Source organism: Notothenia coriiceps, unplaced genomic scaffold (assembly GCF_000735185.1).
Source record: "Notothenia coriiceps isolate Sejong01 unplaced genomic scaffold, NC01 NC01_scaffold00037250, whole genome shotgun sequence".
NCBI classification, from domain to species: Eukaryota; Metazoa; Chordata; class Actinopteri; order Perciformes; family Nototheniidae; genus Notothenia; species Notothenia coriiceps.
Genome location: NW_011369951.1, coordinates 1120305 through 1133354, shown reverse-complemented (window position 1 = coordinate 1133354; position 13050 = coordinate 1120305). Strand labels below are relative to the sequence as shown.

At 41.3% G+C, this 13050-nt stretch overlaps 1 protein-coding gene across 1 annotated transcript in view; it reads right to left on the bottom strand.

The window, feature by feature from the left end:
- The window catches only part of LOC104966634 (N-alpha-acetyltransferase 15, NatA auxiliary subunit), a 75044-nt gene extending 62195 nt beyond the window's left edge, over positions 1-12849 (bottom strand). The window contains exons 1-8 of the mRNA XM_010795830.1: positions 12593-12849; positions 11613-11697; positions 11189-11293; positions 10898-11055; positions 10561-10695; positions 9568-9721; positions 9272-9391; positions 8898-8993 (exon numbers count right to left, since the gene is read on the bottom strand). Coding sequence (XP_010794132.1) covers positions 8898-8993; positions 9272-9391; positions 9568-9721; positions 10561-10695; positions 10898-11055; positions 11189-11293; positions 11613-11697; positions 12593-12646 — 907 coding nt within the window. The 5' untranslated portion in view covers positions 12647-12849. The remainder of the gene's footprint in view (positions 1-8897; positions 8994-9271; positions 9392-9567; positions 9722-10560; positions 10696-10897; positions 11056-11188; positions 11294-11612; positions 11698-12592) is intronic.
- Between the last annotated feature and the right edge of the window lie 201 nt (positions 12850-13050).

Here is a 13050-nt window from a genome sequence, read left to right as displayed (position 1 = left end):
AAGGAGTTTTTCAACTGAAGTAATATCTGTTTAACAAACCAATGAACAAAATTATATATTATACAAAACTATAAAATACACAAATTTGACATGTTTATATGAGGACCCCCTTGGTGGTTTTATGAATATTTTATATAAAATTGTGTTTTCTATTTAACTTATTGTACTAAGATTATTTTTGTAATCATGCATGGTATTTTTTTTATTAACGTTTTTTAGTTTTTTTTAAATCCAGTACCCCAACGTACCCCTAGCGGTCTGCGTACCCCCATTTGAGAATCACTGTACTAGAGAGAGAAGCCATGGGCAGCTGGATCTATCCACATCACACTCTGCAGCAAATGTTTTACAGTTTTAGTCCAATGTGTACGTCTGTGTGACTTGTAAATCCATATAGATAAAGATAATTAATCTTACATGTTTTGATTGAGTTATTTCTGGTGAGATTGTAGACACCAGTACTGTTTGCATGATTGCATATTTTAGGCCAAATCATATTTTTTTCTTGTTTTTTTTGCTGCCTGTCATTTTCAAAGCACACCATAGTGTTATAAATGTGTGTGAGTGTATAGAAAACTGTCATTGCACTGCACATCATTAAAAATCCTGATGCTTGATTTTGTTGCACTACTTTGTTCTGGAGAGGGGGTTTAGTTCGCATTTGAAATAAATTAATGATAGACTATTGAATTAATCTTTGAACTATTTATAGAAAAGGTATAGCGTATAGCTGAGAAGTAATACTGTGCGAAACAAACATAAAATAGCAAAAATCATAGGATCTCCATTAGCATGAGCACTGGCTATTCTTCCTGGACACATACAGTCCAACACACATATACACACATACATATAATCAAACAAAAATGATAAGCTTTAAACCGACATGAAGCCAAACACAAAATGTATACCACACTTTAAATACATAACATTTCAGAAAAAACACAAGTCTTTGTCTGAAATGTCCTTGACATTTCTCTTACATTCCCTATGTTATACGGTGGGAAATAGTGGCGTGTAATGAGGTAATTGTATCAAACTGACATATACAGAGTCACTGGAACCTTTAAGATGCCTATGATAACTCAGAGTAAAGTTGTATGTGGTTTAATAATGTTTGAGCAATACAATACTACTACAAGGGTGTGACTGTGATGATAGACACTCTTTTTGGTTCCAAACAAATTAAAGTGTTAAAAAATCTATCTCTAAAAGTTATGTTCTTTCGATAGCCGCATCCCTGGGAATTCACATCATTTAAATGTGTCTTAAGTGCATAATTGCCATGTTGTTCTATACAAGGAAACCCCACAAGCCTGTGTCTGCTAAATGTTTGCACACGCAGACACACACACACCACAAGGGAAAGCGACACACAAAAACACTATCATTCTCCACAGAGAAGCCCTACTTACTGTCAGCTCTAAACACCCTCTCATTAGCTTTTCATCGCGACTAATTGGCCTTGAATTGTGTGGCAAACAGCAGCCGGCAGCCTCCACACCCCCGACACCACTGGCTCTGACCTTGCTAATACACAGCTATATGTTAGCAGCTATTCTCTCTTAGCTACCAGCTCACCTGCTGACGAAGCAGCATACACCTTGTACATGAAGAGAGCATGTGAATACAACAAGGTTACAATAAACCTCTGAAGGGAAGCTCCAATAATGTTAATGGGTACAAAATCCACAATGGCTGCCACAATATCTATCTTCATATCTATATTCATGTCTAGCCCCACACTGATTCCAGAAGGTGCTGGAGACTTAGTTGAAAATGCTGCTGACTGACAAGAAATGTCCTCTGAAGATAAAATCACTGTAACTCCTTTTCCACTAAAATTAGTTGGACAGATGCTTATTACCCCACTAAATATATATGTTCTTTAGTTTTAATTGGCTGTTAGGCACCATAACACCATAAATAAGGATTTAAAATATGTAACATTTCTCTTTTATTACATGGATGTTAGCCTCGCCACCGAACCCAGTCCGACTAAGCAATAACAAGATTTATAGCCATAAAACCCAAATAATACTTAGTTTTTTGTCGTGTTTAATTGAAAATGCGATCACACATAATATACTGTATATCTCAATGTCGCAACTGTTTGGTGAATAATAAAGAATATGCCACACGAAAGCGTGGTGATTATTGCGCAACGGTTATATATATCGTGTTTAATCGCTTTCTTGTTACATTGTGATTTTGGCACTACTGATTCTGCCACAAATGTCTACAGTTGCCGCAAACTGTTGCTGCTTTGCTGCAGCCTCAAGTTGAACTAGTTTTCGTGAACGCATTCTTCTACAGTGGAAGAACAGAGAACTTGTTTGCAATCGGCCACAAACTCTGAACCGAACCTGAAATCGCATTGGTGGAAAAGGGGTATGTCAGCAATTATTTAAAAAAGACTGAGATTCACATACACATTAGATCTGAACGAGTTGAAAGTAAAATGTGATTTACGCATAAACACCATGACCTGACACAGAATCATACACAAGAAATAATTGTGAAGCTTTAGTCAAGTCCTTGTTTTACATTGCACTTGTTCGTTGCCAACTCCTTGTTTGTCATGTGTTGTGTATGCCCTGATTCTTTTACAAAATTGAAGTTCCTAACATAAATTGAAATATTTTTATTTAATTTGTCTTAAGAGGCCGCACCGCCAAATCCAAAATGCAGCAAAACACTAGCTCTGCTTTCTATCCTACTGTGATAATTACAATGTCCTCTTTCTGAAGGAGAGTAGCAAGACACAGAAAGGCAGACTGGCATACGAGCTGAAACGGAGAACCTGAGAGGTGGAGGAGAAAACAAACAGCACAACAAGACAGGAGGAGGAGAGTCAGGAAGAGAGACGGGAAGGGTGCATTATCTCACCCATACAGAGAAATACAGTACAATGATGCCCACATTCACTGCTGTCGACTCCGGTTAACGCATCAATCAGCAGAAGGGCATCCATTGGGCCAGAAAACCTCATTTAGCCATGATCCATTTCTGCTACCATTTTAAAAGATATCGCTTAAAGATGCATCAGACAACTGAAAGACAAAAGGTGATAGTTGGTGTTAGAAAGCAATAACTGAATTTATTTAGTAAATATCTATTTGAAAGTTTGTGTCCGCAGTAGGATATGGTAACTTGAAATACTGGTACACTTGATAAAAAATGTGGGACAGAAATACCCCCAAAAACATGTCTGGCTTAAGAATGGGGGAACAATCTCCCCATTTATATCAGGACAGCAGAACGTTTACACATCTTCCATCGCAGATTGAACATCCACCTGTTTCCACTGCGCCTTGGCCAATAAAAAGAATACATCAAATAAAAGGTCTCACTTGTGTACTTAGCACTTGAATATAATGCAGTAGCACTTACAATGGTTTAGCTCATTGAGTTTGAATCTTCATGGTTGAAAGGACTTATTGTAAGTCGCTTCTTTGGATGGAAGCTCAATGAAAGAGTAATGAAATATTATGGAGAGATAGGTAGATAATGTTTACTGTAAAGCTCAGTGCTAAATGTAAGGACATTATTGCATTGGTTTGGAAGATGTATCTATAACATTAAATGTCCTGTAACCCATTCAGTTTTACATAATTGTGGACCCATGCTTTATTCATAAGACATTAAACAGCTTCTTCTTGCAATGATGTAGCACATTTGTTTTCGATATGGTTTGGTCTCTGCAAGTCTTTAAGCTTAATTTATTTGGAGTACTTAATTTATCTTCTTCTCATTTCACATTATACCTGCTAAGTCTTTAAAGCATAACTAGTTTATGGGATATTAGAAGTACTGTTATTCATGGATGTCAGCCAATACCACTATGTTGCATAGCACCCACCCCATACTCAGTTTTTTACTGCCTTTACTTTGCTTTAAAGTCAAATAAGGTGCATTATGCATATTTAATAATACAATCCTGAGTGTTCAATATAGAAAGTAGCAGAAGAGTTGGGTGCAATTTGGGAGAAGTTTCAACAACCAGCACAGAATCGGAGTGGGTCCGGAAACAACCCATAATGTTTAGCCGCAAAATCTAAAAATGTAAAGGTAAGGGGAAGATTGAGTCATAAAAAGTTGTTTTTAATTGTTCAGATTAAGATAAACATATTAAGTCATATCAGATATCCCTGAAGGTACCATCAACAGCATGTTGGATGGTTTGGAAGCCTTACACTTTTCCAACACTTTTAACGTGTACATCAGAGTAAAACACTATGCATGTGTCTGATAACCCACCTAAAATAAGTTATTTTCCAGCATAACCCAACCCATATGCTGCCACCTCAAATCTGCTCTCATCATTAGGGCTGGCACATTTGGATAATTACCAATTAAATTAAACGAGACCATTACTAAGAAGGCCGCCAGCTCTTTTGGGCATTTACAGAGCATTTCACCACGGCAGTAGATGGATATAAGAGGAAAACAGAGCTTGGTCTTTCAGGTTTAAGCGATGTCAGTGTTGTGCGTAGACGGCCCTGCTAAAGATTCTTCCCTAGTTTAGGTTTTATGTTCTGTGTTTAGATAGGTTCCTGTTTTATTTTGATAGTCTTGTCTACCCTCATGTGTCTAAAGTACGTTTCCTGCCTTGTCTGTCAAATGTCATAATTATTTAATTACATAATCGAAGATCCTTATGAAAAATGTATTCATGTAAAAAAAAAAAATTTCAATATGACATAATAAGAAATATACAAAAACTTGAAAATTAATATTGGTGTTAGTGTAAAATATTGTACCTTACTACAGTATGTCCCCAAAGTGCCTCTTCTTGTGTGCCAGTGTCTTTTTAAAAACATGTTTTACATTAGTGGAGAATTTTGTATTTGACCATGTCTTTCAGACTAAAACTATTATAACAAAGACCAAAAGGCCAATTTGTTTGAGCGGATTTCCTTGGTGGACACTAGATGTTGCAGATTGAGCGGGGATTAGCTCATCAAAGTGTGAGAGCAAGACTCTTTTGGTGGGTTGTAATGGTGAAAAAACCATGTCAAACAAATATATAGTGGCATAAACAAATAATAAAAGCCATGAGGACATTGCAAGTGGCGCACAACTGTTGTGACACAGTAAAAATATCAAAATAAAAGCAATAAAATAAGCACTAGGAGGGTTTTCGAAGGAAGGATGCTCTCCCCAGCACCCTGCCAGCACCTTTCTGCCAGAAAAAAGGCTCTGTGGACACAGGACCTAATGCAATGCTTTTTGAACTTCCTTGGCACCATAGAGACAACAGGGAAGAATGAGCCTTTTTTCCTCCATGTAAGCTAAGTGAAGCCTTAGTACTCAATGTGTTTGTGGATGTAACGCTACGTCTTATAATGGCTTTTCGTCCTTTATGGGCTAAGGAAAATGACGCTTCCTTAATTAGACTGACAGTGGACAACATGCACATACAGCTCTTGCCTAATATGCTATCAGGTGGATGTAGCCCCGGAGTAGTGGTGACAAAAACAAGTGGTCGTGTATAATAAATGAGAGAGCAGAGAGTACAGCTGCACCATGATTATTAATGTCACAATCACGCACACACACACTCACGCACACACATAACCATTAAGCTGTTAATGCCAGGCAGTGTCCTTGGTGTGTATGTAATCTAGCTCTAGAGTAATGGATGAGCAATTAACAGTGAGGCGAGCCGTGCTGCACGATCATTCACTGTTCGAAAAAAACTAACAGTGTTGTGTTGTCCTGTTTAACACAAAATAATATCTGGGTTGAGGTCGAATAGTCTTTTCTCTTGGGAAGGTTCCTAACGGAGTAAAAGGACCCTGAAGTACTTAAGAATCGGCCATGTTTGAATTTTCTAAATGATAGGAAAGGAGCTTCATTACTTTCTTTCGCATCATTTAAAGTATGCAGCATTTAACCATTCACAGAAACAAACGTGATGACAAACATGGATCATGTTAGTGATGGTGACTTTCAACTCTCCTTAACCCTATGACTTTTTTCGCAGAGGTTAAGGAGAAGTGCTTTGGTAAAGAGATTTTTGGACACTCGACCGTAGCCCTGGGAAAGGGCTAGAACCCCTCACCAATCACATTGAAAAATACTTTATTCTTAACATCCTCTCAGCCAATAGGAAGGTGCCAGCCAGCTCCACAGTGCTGGTACAGGGAGAGACACAAAAGAATACTTTCTGTCAGCATTGAAACACACACACACACACACACACACACACACACACACACACACACACACACACACACACACACACACACACACACACACACACACACACACACACACACACACACACACACACACACACACACACAGTGCCGTTACTCTCTTGTATTGTCAGATTTGTTCAATTGCTCTCGTTCCATGTGTGTCACATCACTCTTCCTTTTTTTTCTTTTCTTCTTCGATCCTTCCTCCTCCCCTTTTCTCACACATAACTCCATCTCCACCTCCCTCCCCATCAATTATTTCCCCCCCATTCCTCCCTTTCCTGCCCTTTCACCCTCCTTTGTTTGCTCCTGTTAGTCCGGTTCCCTTGAGCAGTCCTTTTATCTATCCTCATCTCATTACTCCTTCATCCCTCCTTCACCATTTTCTTCTTCTCCCTTAACCTCATTACACTTTCTCCTGCCTCCTTTCTTTTTCTCACTCGCCCTCGGCTCAATTGTTGCGCTCTGCCCCGCCCCCCTTCACCCTGTTTGTGTGAAAACAGGTGATATTAACACATTCTCCAACTCTGTAGAGACATCTGGATTTAAATGAGTCTTTCTGTTTCCCTCACTCTTTTGATTTTCCTCACTCTACTCCCCCCCCTCTCTCTTCATCCTGTGGAAGTCCAGTCAAGACTGAGCTCTGATGATTTTAATTGGCTCCTCTCTGTGTGGCGTCCAGGTTTGTTTCTTCCTTATCTCCTTATCTACACACAAACACTTATTAAGGAACTACCAAGAGGCACAGAAAAAGAGTGTGTGTGTGTGTGTGTGTGTGTGTGTGTGTGTGTGTGTTCCTGATTAACATGGGCTAGCTCCCCCTCTTCCCCACTGAGGGAGGTTAGAGGCTTCACAGAATCAATGGGAGGGTTGAATAGGAGGAGGATCACATTTCCATCCGGCTGCTCTCAGAACAACTGTGTGAACTGCAACTAACAGACTGTGTTCCCTACAGCAGCCACTCTGCATGAGATTTACTGTACACTGAACCCAACAGAGCAGAGTATGCTTGACTTTTAAATACGAAGAACCCTTCCAGTTATTTTGTTTACCAGTTTTGCCCATTATTCCTCTCTTGTGAATATCTTGGGAGACAAGAGGGAAGAGTTGCCCTGTCACACTGCTCTCTTATTGTTTCCAAAAAATAAAACAAATCCTTCTTCTTAACTCCATTCTCTATTATATATTGGTTAACAGACACAGAAAGAAATGTTGAGGCAAAACCAATTTGTGAAACCTTGAAGACCTTGAGGTTGAAATCATATTGGAGTGCTTATGGAGTATGGCATTAAGAAAATTAAAGACACAATAAGAAACTGTGTTCCCTCGCGGCCTAGCAGCGTGGGCATACTGTACCAGGGCCGTTGCTATGGGACATACACTGGCATTAAGCTAATATCTTTTTTATCATAAACTAGCACTTTTTGGGGCGATTTTGGCGCAGTGGTTAGAGCGTTGGTCATCAGATCAAGGGGCGTTGGTGAACTCCAGTCCGAAACCCGCCTCGGCCACCACTACGTCAGGCCGTTGTGTCCTCGGGCAAGACACTCTACTCTAGGGCTGCACGACATTGAAAAAAAATGACATTGCGATATTTTTTCCCCCTGCGATATATATTGCGTTTTTTTTAACTATNTCCCATCTTTATGATCTACTGTCCTTTTTTTTTCACAATTTTATTTCATCCACACCTTCTATAGGTTTTTCTTTTTAGAGCCATGTGTAAGCCAAAGTTTACCACAACTCTCTACCACATATGTATCTAAGGAGTCACACGACAGTTTTCGTAGGTTTACCTCAACCTTGATTTATAATTTTCTTATTTTTTTAGAAGGGCGCTCCGTACGGGGGCCTGGCGCGGCGAGAGAGAGAGAGCAACGGAGAAGACGATATATACTATCATACAACGGACGGACCCCCCCACCCCCAAAACTGAACCAACTCATTAATAATTATAATGATCATATCAAGGTGTGCCTTAACCTCACTGAGCTGAGGTTATTTGAGCCTCTCAGGAGAGAGCTCTCTTCCACCTGGTTGTAGAAAAGCTCTTTAAATTCATTAGCATAGCTAGCTAACCAGATGCTAATAACAACATATAGCCACTGTGCTTACAACTAAAGACACAGCCACGCAAACACTGCGGCATGTGTACTGCTCCTTATGGGTACTGCAATATTTGAAGAGCTGGAGCGGCGTTCCGGTGCTCTCCGTAAGCACTCTAGTCTAGTCTACACTCTCCTTTCAGACGAGACATATACCACGTGAAGACACGTTACGCTCGTGTTGTGTTCAAGGAACCTGTCGTTGGTTAGGAAAAACAGGTACTCGCTTCTTTAATTATTTTGCGATCTAGATTTCTTCTTCTTTTTTGAAATGAGAAGTTGTCCGACTGACGGACTAACGGACCCCCCCCCCGAAAACTCTTCGGTTCTCCACGAATTACACAAGTCACCCAAAGCAGCGTTAAAAAAGCGGGAGGCGCCGAAAAGCGACTAATTTGCATTCCTGACACATGCAGAGGGCACTGTGCTTTACATACAAAATAATGGCAACATTTCCCCCCAGTGAAAGCCTTTCTTTGTTAGAGGCCATGCTGTCTCTAATCCTGTGAATACAACCCATTTGTATGGAATCCTCAGTAATCGTATTAGTCCTCCATCCCTGCTGCTGCAGGCTGCACGTGTTTACCTGTCAGGAAATTAAGAGGCAGTCTCCGGGGAACCAGGCCTTTGGGGAACTTTACCCAGGAGTCTTCATAAATCTTATGACGATCCTCTACACCTGCTGGACACACACACACATGCACACAAGAAGAACAAATGATCATCAACAGTAAACATAGTATGCCCCACTTATACGGCAGGCCACACTGAATCACTGTGATACTTCCAGTCTGAAGGAAACTCATGGTACAGACTGATGGACCATTTGATTAACCCTTACTCTTTTTACTACTCCTCTTGGCCAAAAGCCTTTACAAATGCATTGTAGGATGCACAGCTGATTGACAGTCTTACAAATAGCCTCAGTATAACTACATGAATCCATCATGCAGTGTTCACCTGGCTTTAAGGCCTTCTCCAGGCCCTGGTAGTAGGCCCAGTTCTCCGGGTTCCTCTCCTGCAGCCTCCTGTAGACCTCCAGAGCCTCCTCCGGCCTCTCCAGCTTCAGCAGCAGCTCTCCTACACACACATGCACAAAGCTTACAATGTATAGGTGGTTGTATTATAGAAGGAAGTCAGTCTAAATTACGAAATGGAAATAAAATATAAAGAGTGCCCATTAGCAAATGTAAATAGTGTTACGGTAGCACATTCTGAGGAACAGTGTTTGGGTTGGGGGGGACATATGGACCCACCTCTGGTCTCCTCCACAGCCAGTTTGTCACAGATCTGTTTCTCAAAGCTGTTCAGGTGATCCAGAGCCTCCTTGTTCAGACCCGCCTCCCTCAGAACCTGGTTCTGATACAGGAGCAGTTCACTGTACTCGTAGTCCACCTTATCCGGAGACGTCTGTGTACACACACACACACACACACACACACACACACACACACACACACACACACACACACACACACACACACACACACACACACATCAGGGGCTGGAGTGCTGACTCAGTAACGTTTTCAGCAGAGGATGTAAAACCCTTACTCAGTATTTTGGCTGGCTTGAACTAATATTTCTTCAAGCATAGATGAAGATGGATTCTGTGATGCATAGTCAGTTCATTGTTATGGTAGCAAGTCAACAACACAACCAATGGCCGCTTATTATTTATTACAAGTTATTGAACACCTATTTCTTTACCTGAACTATTTGAATCCTTTTGAAGAACGCTGTTATTTCCTCCTTGCTTTAAGTGAGGGGCTGGAGACATGTTTTTTGCGTGCTCATTTCGCACAGCAGCACACACCGCTTATCATGTGACAAGGAACCACCAATCACAGCCGAGAGATATGATTACTTCTGTAAATATTAGTATGCGGCAAATACGAAGGAGAAGTTTATTTCAGTGCTGGTCTGTCGTTACCCTGACTTTCAGATCAGAAAGTGTTTGAACTTATATTCATTTTCTGAGCACCTCTGCTAGAATATCGCACATCATTAATAAGCTCCGCTTTAAAAATGTAAATAACACCCTGAACATATTCATATCATATGGTTAGCTGGTAATGGTTGCTTAGCAAACCTAAGGCTTGTCCTGTCTCAGCGCTACTGAAAATAAAAGTAACACCCAGATCATGCGGCTTTGACGCAGTATAAAAGGCTAACGTGTGCGGTTCTTCTATATCAGTTTGTGATGAAATGTGTACAGTTCTGTTGAGCGATCTATAGCTTTGGCCTACCTGCTGTGTTTTGCGGAACTCCTCAACAATCTTGGCGGCCATCTCAAAGTCCTCCAACAGGTGATAAGCTACAGCGTACCCGATCCAGGAGGCGCGCTGGGCCGGACGCAGTTGCAGCAGCTGGTACCGGGTCTCCTGCAGAGGAGACAAGCAGCACATGTCAGTACCAACATGCATCTCATGATACTGTCCACTAGTGGATTCACTGCTCCTCTGTCTTTTCTTCACCAAATAACTGTATCCCCAGTACAGGAGGATGGGTAATCGTCTGCCCCAGCATAACCCCTCCCCCCAACTTCTCATCTGGAAGCTACTGTTTTCACACACATCCCCTCACCCTGTAGCCCTCCAGGTCTCTCATCTGGATCTGCAGCAGAGAGAGGTCTCTCAGGATCTGCAGGTTGTCCTTGTCCCACTTCAGAGCGTTGCGGTAACATTTAATGGCCTCGTCATACTTTTTATCTGAGCGCTGCAGCAAGCCGTACACGTGCCAGCCTGGAGGAAGAGCAAGTTCAGGAAGCAAAGAAAAACAGCAAGTGCACTATCCAGGTGTGCTTACACATGTCATAAACAAATAGAAATGAAGCTGAATTGGGGGGGGGGTGCTGTGTTGCTGCAGGAAGGATACAGACGTGGCTCTTCAGGTCGTTGCGCAGGCCTCGTCTCACCAGCTCGTACGCATCCTCCTTCTTGCCCAGACAGTTGAGGGTTAAACCCTTCATGGCCTGCGTTTCTGCAGCACAGAGCGGGGGGGAGGAAACACATTCAGCAACAACAGTTGTAAAGAGGGTTATCATTGCTCTTTATTTCTTGTATATATTTGCTGCTTATTTTTTGATTGTATGTATTATTGTCTATACTTTATTAAATGTTTATAATATTGTAAAACACACTGCTGCTCCTGTAACACAAGACATTACAGCTGGGAAACACCCAAGATATATGTTTGAAGTAGTTTAGAAGCAATACTTCTGTTGCATAGTTTATCCACCTGAAGGGACTGAGTACAGCACATTCAAAAGTCCTGTTGAATGAAGCAGCTGGTGTCTTACCTCCATGTTCAGAAAACTTTGGGTTCCCCAGGATCTGTTTGCAAAACTTCAGGCCGTTTCTGTACTGCTTGTGTTCGTAGCATCTCTGCAACAACAGACAAAGCAGACTTCACATGTGAGGACAACAGCCAGCCTGATCCCAGACAGCCGGTTCAGGTGCAAAATGTAATAATATGCAAAGTGCTGACACTGTGTTCCAGGGACCAATACCTAACCCTAGAGTGCACACAGCCTTCCTGGCAGTGCATTTAGCATGATAGTGTAAAACTGAGGAAAGAGAACACTCGCCATTAAAGCAAAGAAGAAGAAGAGGAAATAGAGCTGAAGATGGAGGTAGTGTATGAAATGTCATAAGACAAGCTGACCCTCAGTTTCCTGACTGACAAAGTAAAGAACACACTCACAAATAAATATTAGTGAATTGATGCTATATTCTATTAATTAATTACTAGTACTATAACTTGAATGTAAACGTCATGTATACCGTCAACGACTCAATATTGTGATTGCCACTTAACTATTTCAGTCTTGTGTCATCAAATCATTGGGTTATAGACTAGTGCTTAAATGTAATTTGGTAAAAAGGCTAGGTGAACTTGCTCATTGCTAAGTGAAAGTTGGCTTGCGGTGAAATCTGAACTACTATTTTGGCCACATAAACACTTTATGCACAGTGCAGAGCAGCCTGTAACTGCACAGCTCACTCCACTGTCCCTCACTTCTAAAGCTGTCATGTGTGGAGATTCCATTCATATACTTTGGTGTGTTGGAAGGCTAACGCATAGCTAGGACCCTACACGGCTGCTTTCTTCCTTGCAATGTTAATTTTAAGTGTTAATAACAGAGACAGTGAAAGTACGTTTGGTGTTCGGAACAGTTTTGTTATTGACTAGCGGCTTCCTAGCTACTGCTATAACTGACGGCTACTTGGTAAACTAGCATTAGCCAGCGAGCTAACGCTAACTCAGGCATTAGCCTACCAATATTCTCTTGAAGAGAGCATTCTCCTTCGGCGGCAGGGTGATTGTGGGCATTGTGGTGGCTTCCTATGCATCTGTCGGTTCACACATGAATAATATCCTCTTGGAGTCAGAGATCCTGGACTGTTCAGGCTCCTCTTTCTCACGTGTTGAAGCCCAGGCCCCCTTCCGAGCAAAATGGCCGATGTGCTTCTCCTCCGGGTCACCGCAGGGCTGCTGTCTGAGTCTGCGTGAGGAGCACCAAGCGAGCAGGGTCAACACGTAATGTGAATAAATAATATTTATACGAATAAATACACACATAGCAAATGTATCTGGCATATGTTCCAAAATAGTAGGCTTACATATTGTATTATGTTAAATGTAGAGGCAGTGCATCATTACGCTCCTATGTCCAGTCTATAGTTTTGTCGACAGTTGCAAACTAAATTCCATATCCCTTTTTTTTTTTTTTAAGC